The sequence below is a fragment of the Nerophis lumbriciformis genome, linkage group LG10, assembly GCF_033978685.3.
Source record: "Nerophis lumbriciformis linkage group LG10, RoL_Nlum_v2.1, whole genome shotgun sequence".
NCBI lineage: Eukaryota > Metazoa > Chordata > Actinopteri > Syngnathiformes > Syngnathidae > Nerophis > Nerophis lumbriciformis.
In genome coordinates, this window is record NC_084557.2 from 23,225,692 (window position 1) to 23,252,421 (window position 26,730).

At 40.8% G+C, this 26,730-nt stretch overlaps 1 protein-coding gene across 7 annotated transcripts in view; it reads right to left on the reverse strand.

The window, feature by feature from the left end:
- Positions 1–26,730, reverse strand: part of brsk2a (BR serine/threonine kinase 2a) — a 521,979-nt gene that overhangs the window by 182,842 nt on the left and 312,407 nt on the right. For all 7 annotated transcript variants that reach the window (XM_061969996.2, XM_061969998.2, XM_061969999.2 and 4 more), the window contains exon 3: positions 2,183–2,268. In XM_061969996.2, coding sequence (XP_061825980.1) covers positions 2,183–2,268 — 86 coding nt within the window. The remainder of the gene's footprint in view (positions 1–2,182; positions 2,269–26,730) is intronic.

Sequence of the window (26,730 nt, forward strand, 5' to 3'; positions counted from 1 at the left end):
CTTGTTGCGCTCAGATCATAGCAAGCTAATTAAAACTGGTCTTTGGGACAACAACATTTCTAGGCGCAATCAGGGCGTTGAAGGGCATCCGGTTTGGAGGCTGCAGGATTAGGTCTCTGCTTTTTGCGGATGATGTGGTCCTGCTGGCTTCACCTGGCCAGGATCTTCAACTCTGACTGACTCGGTTCGCAGCTGAGTGTGAAGCGACTGGGATGAAAATCAGCACTTTCAAGTCTGAGTCCTTGGTTCTCGCTCGGAAAAGGGTGGAGTGCCATCTCCGGGTTGGGGAGGAAATCGTGCCCCAAGTGGAGGAGTTCTAGTACCTTGGGGTCTTCTTCACGAGTGAGGGAAAAGTGGATCATGAGATCGACAGGCGAATCAATGTGGCGTCTGCAGCTATGCGGACCATGTATCCATACGTCGTGGTGAAGAAAGCTCAGCCGGAAGGCAAAGCTCTCAATTTACCGGTCAATCTACATCCTTATCCTCACCTATGGTCATGAGCTTTGGGTTATGACCAAAAGGACAAGATCACGGGTACAAACGGAAAAAATTAGTTTCCTCAGCCGGGTGGCAGGGCTTTCCCTTAGAGATAGGGTAAGAAGCTCTGTCATTCGTAAGAAGCTCCAAGTAAAGCTGCTGCTCCTCCACATCAAGAGGAGACAGACTTATTAGTGATTCCCAGAGCCCCAAAAAAGTCTGCGGGCTATAGAGCATTTTCTATTCGGGCTCCAGTAATATGGAATGCCCTCCCGGTAACAATTAGAGATGCTACCTCAGTAGAAGCATTTAAGTCCCATCTTAAAACTCATTTGTATACTCTAGCCTTTAAATAGACCCCCCTTTTAGACCAGTTGATCTGCCGTTTCTTTTCTTTTCTCCTCTGCTCCCCTCTTCCTTGTGGAGTTTGGGGGGGGGGGGGGGGGCACAGGTCCGGTGGCCATGGATGAAGTGCTGGCTGTCCAGAGTCGGGACCCGGGGTGGACCGCTCGCCTGTGCATCAGCTGGGAACATCTCTGCGCTGCTGACCACTCTCCGCTCGGGATGGTGTCCTGCTGGCCCCACTATGGACTGGACTCTTACTATTATGTTGGATCCACTATGGACTGGACTCTCACAATATTATGTCAGACCCACTCGACATCCATTGCATTCATTCGGTCTCCCCTAGGGGGGTGGGGGGGTTACCCACATATTCGGTCCTCTCCAAGGTTTCTCATAGTCATTCACATCGACGTCCCACTGGGGTGAGTTTTTCCTTGCCCTTATGTGGGCTTTGTACCGAGGATGTCGTTGTGGCTTGTGCAGCCCTTTGAGACACTTGTGATTTAGGGATATATAAATAAACATTGATTGATTGATTGATTGAGATGAGATGACTCGGGCATCTGTGCAGAATGCCCCCTGAACGCCTCGCTCGGGAGGTGTTTAGGGCATGTCTAACCAGTAGAAGACCACAGGTAAGACCAAGGACACGGTGGAGAGACTTTGTCTCCCAGCTGGCCAGGGAACGCCTCAGGATCCCCCGGGAAGAGCTGGGCAAAGTAGCTGGGGAGAGGGAAGTCTGGGCTTCTCTGATGGATGATGGATGTATGGATGGGAGAGCCAAGTGTTTTCTGGTGTGGTACTTGGTGAAAAAAGTTTGAGAACCACTGGTATAGTGTATGCAAGTAGTCAAGTAATAAGGCACTTCACCATTTGAAAGTGTGTTTTGTTTACTTATTTTGTGTGTATCCGTACACCACTTTGTTCGTGTTCACTGAAAAATATAGTTTTTGTTGATAAGCAAAATAAAGAGAAACTTTTGGGAGAAAAAAAGTTGTTTACTGTTTATGCACAAAACACATACCAAAAAACAAACCAAAGCCACGGCCCAAGGACTGAGGTACGGACCGAACCGTGAGGAGGTCGTACAATTGTATCCCTAATGATTATTAGTTATTAGTATCACTATTTCATCTATATCTCATTAAATTACCTGTTTTTGCTGCTTGTCTTACATTTTTACTATTGTTTTTTGTTTGACTTAGGCAATATGCTGCGAGCCAACAGAACTCAAGTTGCGGGCCGTAAATGACCATTTTTACCCCTTCCATGTAGTAATCAACAAACATTTGTACACAAACTGGCTGAAGTGGAGTACATTTGAGAAGAATGAAAACATTTTGGTGTTGATACTTACAAGTATTTTTTATTTTCATAGACGTCGTGTAGCTTTAAAACATGCGGGTGTTCTATGAGCTTCAGAATGGCTATTTCTCGCTCCACCTGAATAAGAGAGGATGAAAAGGAAACGAGGGTGAAGGGAGGAGGTAATAGAAAAGGGAGGGAGAGGAAAGAAGATTTGATTAGTGGTATGTCAAAATACAGCATGCAATGTAATAGCGGACTCGACAAGCACAATCACCCGAGTCTGTCATCACACTGTAGTTAAAATGGAATAGAAAAAAAGTATTTACACAAAGTCACATTTATAGAGAGCAAGGAGAGGAAGCAACTCAATGGAAGAAGCTCGTAGAGATACGATTCAACCACACTCATGCGTTTAGGACAGTAGAGCATATTAAAAAACTTGGTGTTTGTCAAAAACGTAAGTAACACAGCATCAGGGTTTCCCCTACATGTAATTGATGGTGGTGCACCGCCATGGCAAAATAAAAACCGCCACACTACAACTTTTTTTTTTTTTTTTTTACATGAAAACAAATTTCAGTACAGTAATAATGTATATTGTATGAATGTATGGTCTATTATTTATGTACTATTGGCCATAATAAGTTTGAAAAAACATTTAAAATATAATATAAATGTTATTTTATGCTTTATTAAAAATATATGTATGTATATATATATATATATATATATATATATATATATATATATATATATATATATATATATATATATGTATGTATATATATATATATATATGTATAATAAAAAGCATGTGAATCGCCTGTCATTAGCGCTACAACTATTTATGTACTATTGAACATAATAAGTTTGAAAAACATTTAAAATATCATAAATGTTCTTTTATGATTTATTTAGAAAAAATAAATTAAAAAAATAAAATAAAAAGCATCTGAACCGCCTGTCAGTAGCGCTACAGCTAGGGCTGCTGTAATTGTGACATCAAGATGCAGGAGAAAGGAGGACGCACAGGTGAGTCAAGTATTTCAATCCTCACATGTGATGTAAAGCAAACAGCTAACAAAGTAAATCCTTGAGATCCGGGCCAGAACGTAGCGATCTGTTCTAGTACAGTAAGCCGACTCATCAAGCTCCATGCATACTCTATGTGTTTCTCCCCCTCCGTGTTCATTTGTCTCGTCGCATTCCAGCAGCATACCTTCGTTCCCGCGTCACAAGCTGTGTGTCTCGTCTCCCCGTGTTCCCTCTGGATCCCTGGCTGCATCTTGGATCTCCACCTCCCGCCTCGCCCCTGCCCTTGACCTCACGCCTGCCCACAGACCTCCGAGCCTGCCTTGCCCCCTTGGACTTCCGCACCTCGCTCAACACTTCCGGTAACACTCATCAGATAATCGCTACACAGTCACAGACACAAACATTTGGATTCGTTTCACACTCCATTGTAAATATAAAATAAACATAGAGCTAAACGACGTCCCTGCTGTCTGTGCCGCCTTCTTCCCCTGTACACGTAACAATCTCTCATGCAAAGAAAACGCAATAAGGAAATTAGCATGAAAATAATACATGCAATACAAACTAAATCCAAGATAACTCATCAAATAATTTTCTTTTGTAAAAAAAAGTTAAGTTTAGTAAGCATTTGCTTTATTTTATAAGCATGTGTAGAGATAGCACTGTGATTTAGGAGTGCACCTGAACTCACCACAGACACTATGCTGTGCTGCTTGGCTCCACCACATATTCAGGCAAAAAAAAAGCTCCATAAACCCACTATTGATCATACATGCCAATCTCTTGTGTGACTCAGCAAGTTAAAAACAAAGTCTGGCAGGCTCGATTATTACGCTTCCTAGCGAGAGACGAGTGGGTCGTTTTCTCTGCTAACCCCTGGGGGTCGCGCCCCACTATTTGAGAACCACAGCACTAAGGTAAGCTTCAAACGACAGAGTTCTCTCCTGCTGCCTGATGCTCTTTTATCACTTCCAATAGCTCATCCCAGGCAGTGTACAGTACTAAACCACACAGACAAGAAATAGGCTTCATGATTCATCATAAAACTTCACAACTAAAATAAAAATGTTCACTATCTAGCAGACACAGCGATGTAGTAGATCAACGGAATTGTTTTGATTCGTATTTCCTGGTCATGTCACACTTCTGCATGGCCACTTGTTGCAGGAGAATAAATGGCCGAGTAGCTGCTTCAAGCAAAGTTAGGATAATACTTTAAAGCAGCCTTTAGACTAGGGGTGCCAAAACTTTTTTTGCAGGCAAGCTACTTTTCAATTGACCAAGTCGAAGGAATCTACATCATTCATATATATAATTTATTTTTATTTATTTATGAAAGATACATTTTTGTTAACAAGTTAAAGGTGTTTAATGATAATACAAGCATGTTTAACACATATCAATTCCTTTCTTTCATGAAGACAAGAATATAAGTTAGTGTATTACCTGATTCTGATGACTTGCATTGATTGGAATCAGACAGTAGTGCTGAAAATGTCCACATTTTAAAATGGAGGAGAAAAAAAGTCCTCCTTTCTGTCCAATACCACATGAAAGTGGTTGGTTTTTGGCATCTTATTTGTCCAGCTTCCACACTCCTTTTTATACACTTTACAAGAAATACATTGATGGCAAACTCCGTAGCTTGTTAGCTTTCTGAGACTCTTATTTTGTTAGCACCGGCAGGATGAAGCAGGGCTTTTATTGTGAAGACAGGAACTGTGCAGTCGGTCTTTAGAGTTTTGACAGCATGTACGGCGCGAGAGTCTTTTGAAATAAAAAGTGTTTCTCGCCTTCCTGTCGGTCATTTTTTTTTAAATAATGATCCGGCAGCAGCCAGCGTCATCTCACAAGAACCTTGGGTGCCGTGAATGTCAATCAAGTGACGAATTTGACGTCTTGATGAAGATTGATGATCGCTAATTTTTAGGTACATTTTTTTTTAATGCTTGGCTGGCGATCGACTGACACACAATCCTTGATCGACGGGTAGCTAGCGATCGACGTAATGGCCACCCCTGCTTTAGACAAACTTAACTCTGTTGGGTCCACTCCTGACCATTAAGTTTGCTATTGGATTTATATTATAAATACTTGTAAGTTGTGCTCCTTGTCATTCATTCATATGCACATGTGTATGTCATAGCAATATTCTGTATGGTATATTACTTCCAAATTTCTAATAAATTAAATGGGAAACTCTATTATAGAGATCTATTGTAAACAAAGTACAACAACACACTGCTAATACATACGAATATAGTTTTGCTTTAGGTGGGGTCTCTCCACTAATAGATTTGCAACTTCTCAAACATTTTTATTTCAGGGTGTTTGTTGGCAGACCTGTCCGACCATGTGTGAAACGATGTCTAGACTATTTGACTCGAACCTGATTTTAAATAGTATATGAGTATATGAACTAGTGTTGTCCCGATACCAATATTTTGGTACCGGTACCAAAATGTATGTCAATACTTTTCGGTTCTTTTCGATACTTTTCTAAATAACGGGGACCACAAAAAATTGCATTATTGGCTTTATTTTAACAAAAAATCTTAGGGTACATTAAACATATGTTTCTTATTGCAAGTTTGTCCTTAAATAAAATAGTGAACATACAAGACAACTTGTCTTTTATTAGTAAGTAAGCAAACAAAGGCTCCTAAATTAGCTGCTGACGTATGCAGTAACATATTGTGTCATTTTCCATTCTATTATTTTGTCAAAATTATTAAGAAAAAGTGGTAGAAAATGAATTATTAATATAGTTGTTCATTTACTGTTAATATCTGCTTACTTTCTCTTTTAACATGTTCTATCTACACTTCTGTTAAAATGTAATAATCACTTATTCTTCTGTTGTTTGGATGCTTTACATTAGTTTTGGATGATACCACAAATTTGGGTATCAATCCAATACCAAGTCGTTACAGGATCATACATTGGTCATATTCAAAGTCCTCATGTGTTCAGGGACATACTTCTTGAGTTTGTAAACATAAAATACATTTTTTTAAACGAAAAAAGATTTGTGATGCTAAAAAATGTCGATGTAATCATAGTAGTATCGATTACACACACTCCTGTACTTGGTATCATTACAGTGGATGTCAGGTGTAGATCCACCCATGGCGTTTCTTTACATTTTGACGCCAGTGAGCTACGGTGTGTAATTACACATGTTTAGCTACTCCTCGTCCTGGCGGGATGATACTTGTAAGAAACTAACTTTATTTGTCGCCATGGAGACCAGGATTAGTGATTTAGACGTAGCTAAAACACTGCAGACTGCGGGTGGACTTTAGCCGCTAGCTAGCTAGCCATGCGTTTCAGTGTTATAACTTCACCTTTATCGTTACTTTTTAAGCCAAAATGCGTCCAATCTCCCTTTTCTGTCTACACACTGTGTCTGCTTGTAAGTACACCGTGGTTGTGCGCTCTAACTGATTATTTTATGTAAAAGCGGTTGTCTGTGTAACATTATTGTACACACAGGAAGCTAATGTAAAATTGACAGTTTTTACGTCGATTCCGGAAGTACTAAATATAGACGTCAACCAGCGGTCGCAGAACAGTGAACAGAACAGTCTTGGTAAATCACACTTGTATTTTCTCATATATTCAACATTGCTTGCATATTCATGACGACAGAAACGTTAAATAGATTGCCCTCCTTATTTTGCTCACTTAAGAAACGCAATCTTCAACGCACAGGTTTAGTAGATCAGCTTTGCTTGGCCTATCCAGTTTGCACATGTTTTAACACACCCAAACCTTCAGTAGATCAGGCCCTTAATCTTTCTGACTAAATGTATCCGTTTTTTCAGTTATGACAAAAAAAATTCATAAAACTTTAATAATATCGGATCGTGCAACATATAAAGATATTAAAAAAACTTTTTTTGGGTAGAACTTAACAAAATTATAAACAAATATATTTGCTTGTCAGCCTGCCTTATGAATTTAAAGCAAGTTATCCCTTGATTTGTACATACAAATATATGATATTAAATGCACAAGCAATGTAAATAACATCATGAGGGGATTTTACATGAATGTTCATATGTATTCACTGTTAGAAGCGCACCATTAAAAGCATCCATACTGTGATGTGTCACTCAATTAAAACGAGTGTGACACCCCTGATCTAGACGGAAAGTGTGTTAAATGCATATAAGAATTATTATAGGTTCCCTTTAAAGGGAAACATTATCACAATTTCAGAAGGGTTAAAACCATAAAAAATCAGTTCCCAGTGGCTTATTTTATTTTTCGAAGTTTTTTTCAAAATTTTACCCATCACGCAATATCCCTAAAAAAGCTTCAAAGTGCCTGATTTTAACCATCGTTATATATACCCGTCCATTTTCCTGTGACGTCACATAGTGATGCCGATACAAACAAACATGGCGGCTAGAACAGCAATGTATAGCGACATTAGCTCGGATTCAGATTCGGATTTCAGCGGCTTAAGCGATTCAACAGATTACGCATGTATTGAAACGGATGATAGTAGTGTAGAGGCAGGTGGCGAAAACGAAATTGAAGAAGAAACTGAAGCTATTGAGCCATATCGGTTTGAACCGTATGCAAGCGAAACCGACGAAAACGACACGACAGCCACCGACACGGGAGAAAGCGAGGACGAATTCGGCGATCGCCTTCTAACCAACGATTGGTATGTGTTTGTTTGGCATTAAAGGAAACTAACAACTATGAACTAGGTTTACAGCATATGAAATACATTTGGCAACAACATGCACTTTGAGTGCAGACAGCCCAGTTTTCATCAATTAATATATTCTGTAGACATACCCTCATCCGCTCTCTTTTCCTAGGGGTCTGGCGGCAGATTTCTTTGACTTTATCGTTGGAAATGCATCTGCTTTGAGTGTCGCAGGATATCCACACATTCTTGCCATCTCTGTCGAAGCATAGCTTTCGTCGGTAAAGTGTGCGAAACAAACGTCCAATTTCTTGCCACTTTCGCATCTTTGGGCCACTGGTGCAACTTGAATCCGTCCCTGTTAATGTTGTTACACCCTCCGACAACACACCGACGAGGCATGATGTCTCCAAGGTACGGAAAACAGTCGAAAAAAACGGAAAATAACAGAGCTGATTTGACTCGGTGTTTGAGAAAATGGCGGATTGCTTCCCAATGTGACGTCATCACTCCGAGAGCGAATAATAGAAAGGCGTTTAATTCGCCAAAATTCACCCATTTAGAGTTCGGAAATCGGTTAAAAAAATATATGGTCTTTTTTCTGCAACATCAAGGTATATATTGACGCTTACATAGGTCTGGTGATAATGTTCCCCTTTAACAGAATACAAGAAAATATATTTCTTGAACAGGCTACTCTCCTGCTTAATTTTAAACAGAATCAATTCAGTATTCAACTACATTGGATCTACTCAGCTCATCCCTCCAGCCTTTGCTACAAACAGCAGAAGTGTAAACCATACGGTTGGTGACTTATCAAAGTTCCCTGTCATTCATTATTTCCATTCACATTTACAGACTTTTTGAGTCCCACTGTAACATAGGGACAAAGTGTGTCCCTTTTCAGCTTAATACCAGACGACTATAGATTCTACTTTAGTATTTATATACAGGACTAGTACTTTGCGATAACATACAAATGCATGTCACTTGAAAGAACTTTAAGGCAAGAGCCGACAGTAGCCTGGATGCCAACATCTTAAAGACAGATACCACGATGAAAGCTACATCAGCAAAAACACAACGGGGAATTGGTGGCAAAACATGGGAAAGGAATTATTTTGTTTGGATTTAAAAAGTCGGACAGTAAGAGTGTCAAAAAAACGATTTTCAAATGAACTGTGATTCTTATTTGTAACGATTTTTAATCGATTAAAAAAACTAAATAATTGTATTTATTTATCTTTTTTTTTTTTTATCTGTCCTGTCTCACCACTCAAATCATATAATTGATGTACATGCTCAGATCAGCTGTACAGATTTACTTCAGAAAACAGAAGTGTTGGATACTTCTCTTGTTGCCTAATTTGTGTATTTGACTTTATTAAATGTTTGGGTGAAAGTTTCTTTTGAGTAATATAGAAATGTATCAGAGCTGTTCATCTTTTTTATGGAGGAATTTAGTTAATCATAGAATGTTCTTAAAAAGTATTGATTTTGAATCCGGAATCGTTTTGAATTGAGAATCGATTCTGAATCGAATCAACTCGTGTGGTGTCCAAACATTCACTGTCCTATCAGACAGGCTAATCTGCAAAACAATGAGTTGTTGCTCGCGACTTGAACACGTGTATTTTTTTTTTTAAATCACTTGATGACATAGCATGAAGAACAGTACAGGGACAGTGTTAAAATTCAACAAAATATCAATGTTTTATTTTCTTCCCAAGATGGCGTCGCTGTAGTGGCTGCTGGTGGCAGGAGCTCTGTGCTCTTGTGTCATCCTTTTGTGTTCCTGATGTTTCCTTCTTGTTTTCATGTGTTTTTTTTTTTTTGCCTTTTGGTTCCGGACCCTTTGGGACTGTGTGACAAGGGGTGGCACTTTCGTGACTTCTGCGGTGCTTTTTGGTGAACTTCTGGATCTGCCTCCCGGGAGCCTTTTGGCCATGGAGACCAGCTGCTGGGTCTCTGCCACACCAGAGTCCGTTTGGAGAGACTGTAGGAGATGTGGATGAGCGCCGGGACGGACAAGCTTCACAGTGTCTTGGCTGAATGAGCAGTGTCCTTAGATGCTTCCTCGCTCATCCTTGCAGACTGAGCCGAGAGTTAGTGGGCGGCCGAGGGTGGAGTCGGCTTTCTTGGTTGCTTTGTTGGGTCTGCTCCTGTCTCTGGCCATTCTCCCCCCACCCCAGCAGACGATGGCGTACAACACCGCAGAGTGTATATGTTTTTTGTTGTTGTTGTTTTACTTTTGTAGCTGAATGCAGAAATGGTTGCTCCATCCATCCATCCATTTTCTACCGCTTATTCCCTTTGGGGTCGCGGGGGGCGCTGGAGCCTATCTCAGCTACAATCTGGCGGAGGCGGGGTACACCCTGGACAAGACGCCACCTCATCGCAGGGCCAACACAGATAGACAGACAACATTCACACTCACATTCACACACTAGGGCCAATTTAGTGTTGCCAATCAACCTATCCCCAGGTGCATGTCTTTGGAGGTGGGAGGAAGCCGGAGTACCCGGAGGGAACCCACGCAGTCACGGGGAGAACATGCAAACTCCACACAGAAAGATCCCGAGGCCGGGATTGAACTCACGACTACTCAGGACCTTTGTATTGTGAGGCAGATGCACTAACCCCTCTTCCACCGTGCTGCTCTTTTAATGTATTTAATATCCTTTGTGTTCTTTGATGTTTGATGTTTCCCTCTTACACACATGTTTATGTATGCTATGGCTATGAGTTTTTTTCTCTCTCCCTTGGCATCAGTCTGGACTTCCCCCTCCAGGGGCCCAGGCTTAGACTGAGTATTTTTTTTTCTCACCCCCCGCCGGAAGTTGGCAGACCCGTCAGCGATCCTGTTCGGTCTCCCTGTAATGTTTGTCTGATCTTGAATGGGATTTTGCTGAAAATCTTAATTTCCCCTCAGGGTTTAAAAAAGTATTTCTGATTCGGATTCTGTTACCGTATTTTCCGCACTATTAGCCGCACCTAAAAACCACAAATGTACTCAAAAGCTGACAGTGCGGCTTATAACCCGGTGCGCTTTATATATGGATTAATATTACGATTCATTTTCATAAAGTTTAGGTCTCGCAACTACGGTAAACAGCCGCCATCTTTTTTCCCCGTAGAAGAGGAAGTGCTTCTTCTTCTACGCCAAGGTAAGCACCCGCCCCCATAGAAGAAGAAGCGCGCGGGTATTACGTTTCATTTCCTTTGTGTGTTTACATCTGTAAAGACCACAAAATGGCTCCTACTAAGCGACACACTGTGGTTCTAGCTTGCCATGCTAATGGCCAGAAACTTCCACCCATGGTGATATTCAAAAGGAAGACCTTGCCAAAAGAGAACTTTCCAGCCGGCGTCATCATAAAAGCTAACTCGAAGGGATGGATGGATGAAGAAAAGATGAGCGAGTGGTTAAGGGAAGTTTACGCGAAGAGGCCGGGTGGCTTTTTTCACGCAGCTCCGTCCATGTTGATATACGACTCCATGCGCGCCCACATCACAGATGGTGTCAAAAAACAAGTGAAGCACACAAATACAACACTCGCCGTCATTCCGGGTGGATTAACCAAAGAACTCCAACCGCTCGATATTGGTGTCAACAAGGCATTTAAAGCATGACTGCGAACGGCGTGGGAACAATGGATGACCGAAGGCGAACACACATTCACTAAGACAGGGAGACAGCGCCGGACGACATACGCCAACATCTGCCAGTGGATCGTAAATGCCTGGGCGGATATTTCGGTCTCAACTGTGGTCCGAGCTTTCCGGAAGGCAGAATTCACGGAACTGCTGGAAAAACAACAGCGACACTGACTCTGATGACTTCGACGAGACGGAGCCGGCCATTTTGGATCCCGTAATTCGCCCAACTTTTTAATTCGGACACCGTAGGAGAAGAATTCGAGGGATTTATGAATGAAGAATAACTTCAGAAAGTGAGTGTTATGTTTATTTTGTGTGTTGTGACATTAACGTTCGAGCAACATTAAAGTTATTGCTATTGCTCTGCACTATTTTGAATTTTACTATGTTTGTGATTGCACATTTGCACATTACCGTACATTTTGGGAGTGAACAGAGTTGTTAGAACGCTGGTTTTTAATATATTATTAAAGTTTAACTGACCTATCTGACTGTTTTTTTGACATTCCCTGTAGCGCAGTTAGATGCGGCTTATAACACGGGGCGGCTTATAGGTGGACAAAGTTTTGAAATATGCCGTTCATTGAAGGCGTGGCTTATAACACGGGGCGGCTTATGGTGCGGAAAATACGGTACCTCAAATTAAACAACCTGACAGAGTTGTCCAAATACACCATCTATGACAGGCAGTCCCATAGACACGGGGAGAAAAGGAGAGAAGATTAGTTATATATTATCTATTGAGATATATGTTTTTGTCTACATCGCATAGCACTATACAGAACAATTCCGTTTTCCAAGGGACGGATGACAACCCTAATCCACTAAACACACAGTCAGTAGGTTACCAGAAGGTCAGAATGTCCACTTATATCAACTCCTCTCAGAGGATGCTTGCCTTGTCCGTGGTGGTAACTGAATGCCAACAGTACCAGGTCTACAGCAAGCTGACAGCTGACTCCACACAGGTTACTACCATTATTTACTCCAAGAATTGCTGAGAGGAAACCACAGTGCCCTGGGAGAGAAGTAAACGCTGGATTTCACTTAAATCCAGCAGATCGTTTTGAATTAGTATCTTTGAATGCTTGAGTCGGCATGAACTGTTGCCACTGAATGACAGCATGGAGCCTATTTGGACAGCTTTGTATCTTAAAGCCTATGAGCGGCCCTGCTGGACGTGCACCCCTCTTTGTTCCCTCCTCCAGATTTGACAGAGACAATGATGCTGATGGAAGACTCTACCGCATCACCTCAACGTCAACTACACAACCTTGCTTGTCTCTGACAGCCTTCCCTTTACTTCTGCGCCATGTAACGCAGCTTGATGATATGAGAACAAATGCCGAAGTAAACACAACCGCTTATGTCCACTAGCTGAACCCTCACGCCCGCTTACTTCCTTAAATTACTCATACAGCTGTGCATTGGGTTTCAGTCGGAGACACTGCCTGGTTAATCAGGGCTAATCTACACTAATGAGCACTATGAGTAGCAGTGCAACCAGACACTCTCACCTGGCACTGGGCTGACGGCGCCTCGCTAGCAGGCAGCCGGGATCCCTGCAGAGAGACTAATGCTACATGGAATTCAAGGCGAGATGAGCTGTCGAGACGCTACAAAGCCAGCAGCAGGCCTTTTAAGCTACTTCCAGCCATCCCCTTTTCATTAATTGAAAAACAAAGCAGAGGCTTAAGTTAATGTGGAGACTTAACAGTAAAACCATCTGATTATTGCAAGATTAAGTTGTTCATTAACTCATGAAGGTGAGCTGTAAGAGGCGCTTCTTGCTCTCTGTTAAATGGAAATACGGTGGAACCTCAATTAACGAACCCCTCTATTTGCAAACTTTTCAATCTGCAAACTATTATATTGAGTCAGATATGTGCGAACCATGTCTCAGTGTACTAACGTTTCATTCGGTCATTCATTTTGTGTCACGCCTGCATGCAAAAAACAAGGCGCAGAATTCCTGGAGAGGCGGTGTCCTTTACGTCACTTTATGCCCGAGACACTACGAGTCACTTCCCAGCGCTTCAGTGTGTGCCTTTTTGTGTTTTTCCCCTTTTGACAAGTTGTGCACATTTTCCTAACTCAATATGAGTCCCAAAAAGACAAGAGACCAGCATAGAAAAAAAGACGCCATTGCTGTAGAGTTTAAAAAAAAGACTATTTGCGCCGTTTCCAAGCTTTGTAACACAGCAAGTTTTTATTGCAATAAGACCGGACTTTTCTGGAAAATATGCCAAAGCAGACTTATTTCACAGCGGAGAGAGAAGCTACTCTCGTTCAGCAGCGTTTCTTTCATGGCACAAACACACCTTGGGGCGGTATAGCTCGGTTGGTAGAGTGGCCGTGCCAGCAACTTGAGGGTTCCAGGTTCGATCCCTGCTTCCGCCATCCTAGTCACTGCCGTTGTGTCCTTGGGCAAGACACTTTACCAACCTGCTCCCAGTGCCACCCACACTGGTTTAAATGTAACTTAGATATTGGGTTTCAATATGTAAAAGCGCGTTGAGTCACTAGAGAAAAGCGCTATATACATATAATTCACTTCATTTCACTTCACCTTCCCCCGTCTTCTGTTCTTCCTCTATAATTTCTTCTTACTAGTCAGCTCCTCTTTTGCCGATGTTAATGTAAAGTAAGTGGAGTTTACTTTTTGAAATGTTTATTATTGTAGCAATACGGTTGTTAAAGTTAAGGATTTATGGGATTTCTGATCACTTGTGAGGGCACTTTGGTGACATCTGCGTGTGTGCGCGCGTGTTGGCAGAACAGCGCATAGAGAACAGCAGTTAGGTTTGTTTTGGCCTTTTTTTTTTTTTTAAAGAACGTTGATCTATCACCACCTTATTATATTTGTTCGATATACCATACTGTAGGGCACTTTTTATTGCGTTCAAAGTGTACAAACGTTAAAAAAAAGTATGAACTATTGTCGAGGCTGGAAACCATCATTTATATTTACATTGCTTCTTATGGATACATTTGTTTCACTATACAAACTTTTCGATTTACAAACCGAGTTCAAGAACCAATTAAGTTTGTGTAAATCAAGTTTTCGCTGTAGTTTGAAACATCTACTTGAGTAACTTTTGGGATAAATTATACTTCTAAGAGTAGTTTTAATGCAACATACTTTTACTTTTACTTAAGTATATTTATAGAGAAGGAACGCTACTTTTACTCCGCTACTTTTATCTACATTCAGCTCGCTACTCGCTACTAATTTTTATCGATCTGTTAATGCACGCTTTGTTTGTTTTGGTCTGTCAGACAAACCTTCAAAGTGCCTGCCTTACTGGTGACGTTTCACTTCGTTCCACCAATCAGATGCAGTCACTGGTGACGTTGGACCAATCAAACATAGCCAGGTGGTCACATGACCTGACTTAAACAAGTTGAAAAACTTATTGGGGTGTTACCATTTAGTGGTCAATTGTACGGAATATGTACTGTACTGTGCAATCTAATAATAAAAGTTCCAATCAATCAATCAAAAGTGTGAAGGAAAAAAGATACTTTTTTATTTCAACCGTACATCCCGTCATAAGCCTAAAGACTGACCGCACATGAGGACGTTCCTGTCTTCACAATAAAAGTGCCGCTCCATCGCGCTTGCGCTTTCAAAACAAGAGTCTCCGAAAGCCAGCGCAAACAAGCTAGCAAGCTACGGAGTTTGACGCCAATATATTTCTTGTAAAGTGTATAAAAACGAATATGGAAGCTGGACAAATAAGATGCCAAAAACCCACCACTTTCATGTGGTATTAGACAGAAAGGAGGAACTTTTCTTCTCCTCCATTTGAAAACGTGGACGTTATCATCACTACTGTCTGATTACAATCAACGCAAGTCATCAGAATCAGGTAATACACCAACTTATATTCTTGTCTTCATGAAAGAAAGGAATCTATATGTTAAACATGCATGTATACCTTTAACATGTAAACAAAAACAGCAAAATAAATACATATAAATTATATACTGTATACATCAATGTATATGTATGTGTATATATATATATATATATATATATAATATCATATCATATCATATCAGAGTGTGTATGTTACTCATCAGTTACTCAGTACTTGAGTAGTTTTTTCACAACATACTTTTTACTTTTACTCAAGTAAATATTTGGGTGACTACTCCTTACTTTTACTTGAGTAATAAATCTCTAAAGTAACAGTACTCTTACTTGAGTACAATTTCTGGCTACTCTACCCACCTCTGACGATATGTAAATGATATACATTTGGCTTCTAACACAACCATTAAATCATGAAAATACATGTCAATGCCACATTCTAGCTGTGTCCTGCAAATTTGACAAGCAAATGAACATATTCTCAACGCAATGTAGTATTCTCCCAAGCGGCTAACGTCCCTCCACAATGCAAAGCCACTTCCAAGTCAACAATCCTCGCCTCCTTGGCAGCAAATAAACGGTTTCTTACAAGTATTTGTCCTGGAGGATGAAGAATAGCTAAACAAGCTACACTAAACACCTTAAGAGGATATGCCAACAGCTAAGGTATAGATAGCTCTTGAATGTTAACAAAGGTGGGTGAATCGATACAAATATTGACAGTAATGATACCAAGTGTAGTATTAGTGTATGGTCTATACTATAGTGGTAAGATCGATTTGTACTATCAAAAAATATTTTCTCGTTTTTATTATTGTCTAAGAACTCAGTAGATAAGTCCCGGGACACAGGAGGGCTTCATGGGCAAAAATGTAAATCAGATTTAATTCAGAGCCAGTTGTAGGAAATAATTTCAATATCATATTGATATTGTTACACCACCATTCTGTGCTTTTGTCGGTTTACAAATGTGATCAAAAATGTAATCATTTAATGATCTTGAAAATTTGAACTATCAGTATCAGCACTGGTATGACCGATACTGCCCCTGAAACTACTTGGTACTGGAACGATACCGAAATGTGTAGTATTGCCTACAACTAATGTAAAGTACCCGTATTTTTCAGACTATAAGGCGCACTTAAAATCCTTTCATTTTCTTAAAAATGACAGTGCGCCTTATAACCTGGTCTGCCTAATGTACGGAATGATTCTGGCTGTGATAAGTGTGACCAGCAGATGGCAATCACACATTAGGGATATGTGTGGACTTTAAGATGACGCCAGTAAACAACACCAAAACTTTAAATGTTCCATTGGCAATATAGAACATTACACATGGCACTCAAAAATCTGTCAAAATGTTTTAGTACGACGTTGGTAAGCTATGAATCCACACTGTGTGATGGATTGTCGGAGCACTACGGCTACCGTAGCGTAAAGTTCTAACTTATATTTCGCTATGGAAGCGCTAAAAACTACCGGTTTAATTCACCCACCAAACTTTAGCTGTTAGAGAGGTCCTGTCCGACGTTTTTCCAAGGTACACATTTCCGGCGTTGTTGTTGCACTAGTGAGCCGCGGATGAGAATATGCTGCTCCGTTATTGATTTAAGTAAAGTCTGAATGTCATTAAAACAGTTAGTTCCATGTTATGACACTTCTTTGACTCCCGTTTTTGCACGCTACACCGCTACAACAAAGATGACGTGGAGAAGACGCTGTCGAAGTGTAGCCACGTAAATAACACCGCCCACAAAAATGGTGCATTCTGAAGCAACTGTCAGAAAGCGACTTGAAGATGGTTTGTAAAACAAAATGTATGCAACATTTTGACCAAAGAATCACCACTACATGTTATGTAGACCACAAGGAAGTGTTTTCAATTTAGAAAAAAATCATAATATGACAATACTAAATTGGCCCTAGTGTGTGAATGTGAGTGTTATTGTTGTCTGTCTATCTGTGTTGGCCATGCGACGAGGTGGCGACTTGTCCAGGGTGTACCTCGCAACCCTGTAAGGCAGTGGTCCCCAACCACCGGGCCGCGGCCCGGTACCGGTCCGTGGACCGATTGGTACCGGGCCGCACAAGAAATTAAAAAAAATAAAATAATAAATGTTTTCTTTTTTTTTCTTTTATTAAAAAAATTAAATCAACATAAAAAACACAATATATACATTATATATCAATATATATCAATACAGTCTGCAGGGATACAGTCCGTAAGCACACATGATTGTATTTCTTTATGACAAAAAAATAAATAAATAAATAAATAAATAAATTCCCTAAACCCCCCCCCCGGGACAAATTTTCAAGCGTTGACCGGTATGCAGCTACAAAAAGGTTGGGGACCACTGCTGTAAGGGACAAGCGGTAGAAAATGGTTGGATGGATGACCCTTTTAATGCGCCTTTTGTTTGAAAATAGACCTGAAAAGACCCGCTCATCGGCAGTGTGCCTTATATTCTGATGCGCCCTATGGTCCAGAAAATACGGCATATACCAAAATGTATATAGTGATATATTTGGTTCATAGAGCAGCCATGCCAGCAACTTGAGGGTTCCAGGTACGATCCCTGCTTCTGACATCCTAGTCACTGCCGTTGTGTCCTTGGACAAGTCACTTTACCCACCAGCTCCCAGTGCCACCCACACTGGTTTGAATGTATCTTAAAGATGTAGGTAATGGGTTTCACCATGTAAAGTGCTTTGAGTCTCTAGAGAAAAGCGCTATATGAATATAATTCACATTGTTATTATCCCGATAAAGATTGTAGCCCATATCGCCCATCCCTAGTATGTATCTTCCTGAGAAATTTCCTGACATTTCCTGAAAATTCCAACTTAATAGGAAGAGTTTATGGAAGGCCCAGTGCACAAAACAAGGTCTATTAACGCATCTTTGAGTGCATTTAAGTGTGGGAGAACATAAAAGCCCTGAACCTCATCAAACACTTTTGGGATGAACTACAACAGACTTACTTACTTATGCTTCTCCTGGAGCTCAATAATAACCTCCGCCCTCTAACAACTAAGCAGCATCTCAAGAGGAAGAATAGGCTGCTTATTCACATACTGAGATCAGACCACGAGGCTGACAGAAATCCAAGTGTTTATTTGACAGCAAGCTCATTTGTCTTGTTAAGTGTGTGGTTATCGTTGCCGGCTTGACATCCTTAGACAAACATGTCAGAACACGAGCCTGTCAGGTCCGTCTGATTGGCAATACATCGAACCACAGGGAATCCATCAGCTTCATATCCTGCTACATTAACAGGATCAATAGACTCCAGCTCAGATGAGGATTGCCATGGATGCTGTTGTTGCAAGAGGGAAAGCAATCATAGAGCTTCTGAATAAGAAAGAAAGAATACTGTGTAGAAAAAAAGAAAAACAAATGAAGCTGTGCAAAGAATATTTATGTTAGGATGATAAAACGTCCTCTTTTCCTCACATATGTCTACAGCCGAGTGTGAAGCGACTGGGATGAGAATCAGCACCTCCAAGTCCGAGTCTATGATTCTTGCCCGGAAAAGGGTGGAGTGCCATCTCCGAGTTGGGGAGGAGTTCAAGTACATCGGAGTCTTGTTCACAAGTGAGGGAAGAGTGGATCGTGAGATCGACAGGCGGCTCGGTGCGGCGTCTTCAGTAATGCGGACGCTGTATCGATCCGTTGTGGTAAAGAAGGAGCTGAGCCGGAAGGCAAAGCTCCAAATTTACCGGTTGATCTACGTTCCCATCCTCACCTATGGTCATGAGCTTTGGGTTATGACCGAAAGGACAAGATCACGGGTACAAGCGGACAAAATTAGTTTCCACCATCGGGTGGCGAGGCTCTCCCTTAGAGATAGGGTGAGCTCTGTCATCTGGGGGGAGCTCAAAGTAAAGATGCTGCTCCTCCATATCGAGAGGAACCAGATAAGGTGGTTCGGGAACCTGGTCAGGATGCCACCCGAACGCCTCCCTAGGGAGGTGTTTAGGGCACGTCCGACTAGTAGGAGGCCACGGGGAAAACCCAGGACACATTGGGAAGACTATGTCTCCCGGCTGGCCTGGGGACGCCTCGGGATCCCTCGGGAGGAGCTGGACGAAATGGCTGGGGAGAGGGAAGTCTGTGCTTCTCTGCTTAGGCTGCTTCCCCGCAACCCGACCTCGGATAAGCGAAAGAAAATGGATGGATGGATGGATTGATGGATGTCCACTATAAGGGAGTGTTTACAGCACCAGTTATTATATTATTTTTTATCAATTGCGCTGAGAAAATCTGAGGTTGACCAGATGTTCCAAACTGCATTTGTTTGAGCAATGCTAAGTCACTTGATTTCTGGCATGATTGCATTTTGAATGTAATATTTTGTGATGTATCACAGTGAATATTACATGTTAGCTCATGTGTAAGAAATGGGCTGGTAAAATTGCGCCCATGGACAAATGGGACAAATAACTCGCTGTATGCACCGGTGGCCAAAACGTAGCTCAAATATAGAAAGATGAAAGACAGTTTAGCGCCGCACCATCAGCTTAATATTGATTCTTTAAATCATAGGCCTGTCTCGGAATGGACGATCAAACAGATGACGCAGGACATCGATATCATGGCGCTCCGAGTTCAGTGAGGAGAGAGGATCAGAGACAGATGCAAAGACATTTGATTTGTGTGTTGTCACAGAGCAATCCGGAGGCTGGCCCAGAACCTCAGAGGGAAAAATACCGGATCACAAGTTCTGTCATCTTCCACTCTCTGCCCATTGCATCTTGTACCCTTTGGTCCACTACTCTCTCTCATACACAGAGAGGCAAAACACAGACATTTCTGTCACCTCCCCCAGGCGGACAACTGAACGGTCCCTTGATGCTTAAAATCTGAAGATCAAAGACAAATGTGCAACCGTGTGTGTCGGCTATTAAAACGGCTGGGGTGACGAGGCTAACGTGGGGGTCACACTGCATTTCAAAGGTGTGGGATGACTATAAAACAAAAGAGGCAAGAGGAAATGTGAGCAGGCTGAAACCTATAGAGCGTAATGGAGAAGGCCAAAAGGGAAATGTCGAGCAGACCGAAAGACAGCGCAGTGGCATTGCCAGATTGCTTGCCCCCCTGAGTCTTGCTGCCTTTTTTGTAGCTAATTAACACAACACTGAAAGGGTAACCCTGTTAGCTGTGCCTTGCATCTAACAGTCCGCAGAGAGTGAAACAATCGCAGGTGAAGGCATGAGGCATCCAGGTAAAACTCATCCCATTAAAACCACTCTAACAAAGCCACATCTAAGATTGGATTAAAAAATTATCTAAAGGGAATTTTCGTCTTTTCTGACTTATAAATGATGTTACAAAGTTGGATCATCAAGTCATAAGGTTCATGCATTTTGGTGTGAGCTTGCAAGCAGTTTTGGATGCCTCTGTTTGCAGGGGTTTGGCAGTTTTGCCAATCAAGGGTTTACAGCAGCTTAGATGCATCTAGAGTGAGGGATTCAAGAGCATCATGCAAGTGAGATAAGATGCTTGTTCACGCTGCTCTTTTGTGCAAATGTGCCCGGATGCATGCAACTGCTGTCATTTTGACGTTAGTTTTTCTGACGAAATAAACCAAAATAATACATCTACTTATATAGTCGTGGTCAAAAGTTTACATACACGTGTGAAGGACATAATGTCATGGCTGTCTTTGGTTTCCAATGATTTCTACAACTCTTCTTTTTTTGTGACAGAGTGATTGGAGCAAATCTTTTGGTCACAAAAAAACATTCATGAAGTTTGGTTCTTTTATGAATTTATTATGGGTCTACTGAAAAGTATACATACAGCAATGTTAATATTTGGTTTCATGTCCCTTGGCAAGTTTCACTGCAATAAGGCGCTTTTGATAGCCATCCACAAGCTTCTGGTTGAATTTTTGACCACACCTCTTGACAAAATTGGTGCAATTCAGCTACATTTGTTTCTGACATGGACTTGTTTTTCAGAATTGTCCACATGATTAAGTCAGGACTTTGGGAAGGCCATTCTAAAACCTTAATTCTAGCCTGATTTAGCCATTCCTTTACCACTTTTGATGTGTGTTTGGGATCATTGTCCTGTTGGAACACACAACTGCGCCCAAGACCCAACGTCCGGGCTGATGATTTTAGGTTGTCCTGAAGAATTTGGATGTAATCCTCCCTTTTCATTGTCCCATTTACTCTCTGTAAAACACCAGTCTCATTAGCAACAAAACAGGCCCAGAGCATAATACTACCACCACCATGCTTGACAGTAGGAATGGTGTTCCTGGGATTAAAGTCCTCACCTTTTCTTCCCCAAACATATTACTGGGTATTGTGGCCAAACAGCTAATTTTTTGTTTCATCTGACATCACATGGACAAAGATAAGACTTTCAGGAGGAAAGTTCTGTGGTCAAAACTTTTGACCACGACTGCAGTTCTAAACATAATAATAATAATAATAAATAATGGATTCGATTTTATATAGCTCTTTTCTATTATTAGATACTCAAAGCGCTCACAGAGAAGTGAGAACCCATAATTCATTCACACCTGGTAGTGGTAAGCTACATTTGTAGCCACAGCTGCCCTGGGGTAGACTGACGGAAGCGAAGCCGCCAGTTTGCGCCTACGGCCCCTCCGACCACCACCTATCATTCATTCATCATTCATTCACCAGTGTGAGCGGCACCGGGGGCAAGGGTGAAGTGTCCTGCCCAAGGACACTTGGGCAGCCGATTTGGATGTCAAGAGGCGGGGAGCGAACCTGCAACACTCAAGTTTCTCGCACGGCCACTTTACCCACTACGCCATGCCGCCCATGAACATCTAAACATACATTTACATAAAAAAATGCTTCTATTTTGTGAAAGTATAATTTGCTCACACTATTAACTAGAGGGGATGGTGGGGCTTTGTTCTCTCCTGAACAAAGCAGACGTTGTGTGTTTACCCGGCACAAGACGCTGTAATCGGTGGCTCTCCTGCGTTGGCAGAAAACCTTCCCTTTCCACACTTGTCTTCTTTGCGGGTTGTTGGGGAAAGTGATGTAATAGCTTTTCAAAATCCTCGCGGGTGGAGCAGCTCCATGCTGGGCAGGACATTTATACATGTCGAAAAACTAACGAGGAAGCGCCGCAAAACAGATAGCATCAGTTCAAAGTTAGTAGTCGTCATGGTGCTCTGTAGTGTGAGTGCCTTTGGACCAATCATTGAGAAGATTGTTTGAAACCGGGTTGGCCATACTCTCTCTACATATATGCGTACCACAGTTTGAGGATCACTGATTTAGACCATAACAAAGTGTTTTAAATGTAGACGAACCATCATCATAGATCACCTTAAAATGTATTGTGAATGATGTAAAGTGAAACCTCAATTTAAAAAACCCCTCATTATACACACCAGGGTTGTACGGTATACCGGTATTAATATAGTACCGCGATACTAATGAATAATATTCGGTACAATACAACCTCTGAAAAGTACCGGTCCACCACAACCCGCGCCCCCGCTGTCGCCTCGTCGTGTCATTGCTGGTTTACGAGCACACGAGCATGTTCGATACCGCACAATCACGGAGTACTTACAAACAGACAATGTGTGTAGACAGAAAAGGGAGAATGGACGAAAACTAACCGGAAGAGGTGCTTTAAGACATGGCTAGCTAGCTAGCGGCTAAAGTCCAGCACCAGTTGGCAGTGTTTTAGCTACTTCTAAATCACTAATCCTCGCCTCCATGGCGACATATAAAGTACTTTTCTTACAAGTATCATCCCTGCTGGACGAGGAATAGCTAAACATGCTTCACTACACACTGTAGCTCACCGGCGTCACAATGTAAACAAACGCGATTGGTTGATCTACACCTAACATCCACTGTAATGATACCAAGTACAGGCGCGTATCAAGTCGATACTACTATGATTACGTCAAAATTTATATAACGTTTACATATATATTTTTAATTTGTACTATGTTTATTGACCAATGTATGATCCTGTAACGACTTGGTATCGGATTGATACCCAAATTTGTGGTATCGTCCAAAACTAATGTAAAGCATCCAAACAACAGAAGAATAAATGATTATTACATTTTAACAGAAGTGTAGATAGAACATGTTAAAAGAGAAAGTAAGCAGATATTAACAGTAAATGAACAAGTAGATTGATAATTAATTTTCTACCACTTGTCCTTAATAATTTTGACAAAATAATAGAATGGAAAATGACACAATATGTTACTGCATATGTCAGCAGATTAAAAGACAAGTTGTCTTGTATGTTCACTATTTTATTTAAGGACAAACTTGCCATAAAAAACATATGTTTAATATACCAGAAGATTTTTTGTTAAAATAAAGCCAATAATGCAATTTTTTGTGGTCCCTTTTATTAAGAAAAGTAACGAAAAGTATCGGTACCAAAATATTGGTATCGGGACAACACTAATACACACTTTTCGATTTACCAACCGGTGACAGTGTGTGCATGTATGTGTGTGCATGCGTGCATGTGTTTGTGTGGTGTTTGTATGTGTGTGTCGACAGGGCGGCTGCATATGAAGAGAAATTGAAGTTAATTAATCGCACCTTATATTTGTCTGCCATACAGTACTATAAAGCTATACATTGTGTTCAAAGTGTACAAACCTTTACTAAAATATGTACTTTTGTCCAGGCGAGAACTCATTATTCATGTTTACATTTTTTCTTATAGAGAAATGTGCTTTAATATACACACTTTTCTATTCAAGAACAAACATGAGTTTGTAAATCGTGGTCCAGTGTATTGCGATACAACTCGTTAAACCATTCATTCGATCAATTTAGTCTACTTTATTTAGATCTATTGCAATACTCCTGGAAGCCTTAAAAGCAGCGGTCCAGATACAGCACGGTGCTCCAGGCTTGCAGAATACATCAATTTGTAACACGTTCAATTTAAATGTTGTGTATGTCATAAAAGTTCCGTTTGGTTTGAAAATAGCAGGCCATTCTTCATGAGCATTTGATTTTCATGGTCCTAATAAATCCGGACTAGACCCCGACACTTTCAAGGGTTAAACCATTAACAAAAGTGATCTCTGCACTCTGGTTTTTGTTGGAGGTAATAAACTAAAGCTCAATAAGAGGGCAATATAGAAGATACAGTATAACATATGGGAACATGCATCCACACATGTGGGTGGAGGAGAAGAAGGTAAGAGATATGGCAGGTGAGGCAAGGGTTCAACCGCCTGTAAGCAGAAGGAGAGGTGACGGCACAGCTTGCGCACTGGCTCCTGGACAAATCCAGTCAGCTCGTCATCCATTCATACGTCTGACATGTGGTCGCACACCCCACTGATCACGGCCAGCTTCAGTATGAGTCACCTCCATCCAGCCATTCATCCTTCCATATGTCGGTCAGTGAGGCAGTGGGGCAGAATAGCAGTTGCATGGCAGAAGCACGGGGTAGCCAAGCTGGTGTGAACTCATGCATGTATGTGTGTGTATATGTGATTACACATGCATGTAAATGTGCCGACTATATGTCATGACAGACAGCAGCTTGAAGGGCAAATGAAAATGATCTCTCTCCTTCTATGTTTATAGTAAGCATAGTGATGCATATAATAAACATTTTGTAGTAGGTGCCAAACTATGGAAGTATTATTGTTGTTATTTTGCAATGGGCCTACAGTGACACAATTATTCAATGACCATGACATAAAAAAAAAACTTATATCGACTATCGGTATCACCCACCATCCATTTTTCCATTTTTTTACACACACACAAATCCCAACACAGACACACAGATTAGAACACAGACACGCAGATCTGATTACACACAGATTAAAATACTTGCAAATTGTTTTGCTACAATTCATTCATTCATTTTCATTTATTTATTTATTTCAAGCATTGACATAAAAAAAAAAGTACTCGGTAGCCAACACATAATAATATAAATTAATATAGTGCAAAAGGTAATGTACACTATTGTCCAGTTTTGCCTAAAAGGGAGTGGGAAGAAGATACTTTTTTTTTTATCCCACCCCCAGTTCTCCATTCAGTGATTATTCACATGAGTTTCACTGTTACTTTGTTCAAGGATTATAATAGAAATATGTATCAAGGTGGCATTACCACAGGTAACAATAATTATTACACTGTAACAATGATTGTATCAACAACATAGGAAGAATGAACATACCAACAATGGTAATAGACAACATACCAACAATGGTAATAGACAACATACCAACAATGGTAATAGACAACATACCAACAATGGTAAGGGACAACATACCAACAATGGTAATAGACAACATACCAACAATGGTAATAGACAACATACCAACAATGGTAATAGACAACATACCAACAATGGTAATAGACAACATAGCAATAATGGTAATAGACAACATAGCAATAATGGTAATAGACAACATACCAACAATGGTAATAGACAACATACCAACAATGGTAATAGACAACATAGCAATAATGGTAATAGACAACATACCAACAATGGTAATAGACAACATACCAACAGTGGTAATAGACAACATACCAACAATGGTTAGGGACAACATACCAACAATGGTAATAGACAACATACCAACAATGGTAATAGACAACATACCAACAATGGTAAGGGACAACATACCAACAATGGTAATAGACAACATAGCAATAATGGTAACAGACAACATACCAACAATGGTAAGGGGCAACATACCAACAATGGTAATAGACAACATACCAACAATGGTAATAGACAACATACCAACAATGGTAAGGGACAACATACCAACAATGGTAAGGGACAACATACCAACAATGGTAAGGGACAACATACCAACAATGGTAATAGACAACATACCAACAATGGTAATAGACAACATACCAACAATGGTAATAGACAACATAGCAATAATGGTAATAGACAACATACCAACAATGGTAATAGACAACATAGCAACAATGGTAATAGACAACATACCAACAATGGTAATAGACAACATAGCAACAATGGTAATAGACAACATACCAACAATGGTAATAGACAACATAGCAATAATGGTAATAGACAACATACCAACAATGGTAATAGACAACATACCAACAATGGTAATAGACAACATACCAACAATGGTAATAGACAACATAGCAATAATGGTAAGGTAACATTGAGCACATGTTAACACTTTGAGACAGAGTACAACAGCAGGTCAAATTAAAGACCCTCATCTCTATATTTGAACCAGACCCCATGTTTGTATAATAGTTTAAATCGATTAATAGTTTGGTATTGCTTGTGTTGTAAATCCAGTTTGTTCCATAGTTTTACTCCGCATACATGCACACAACATCGTTT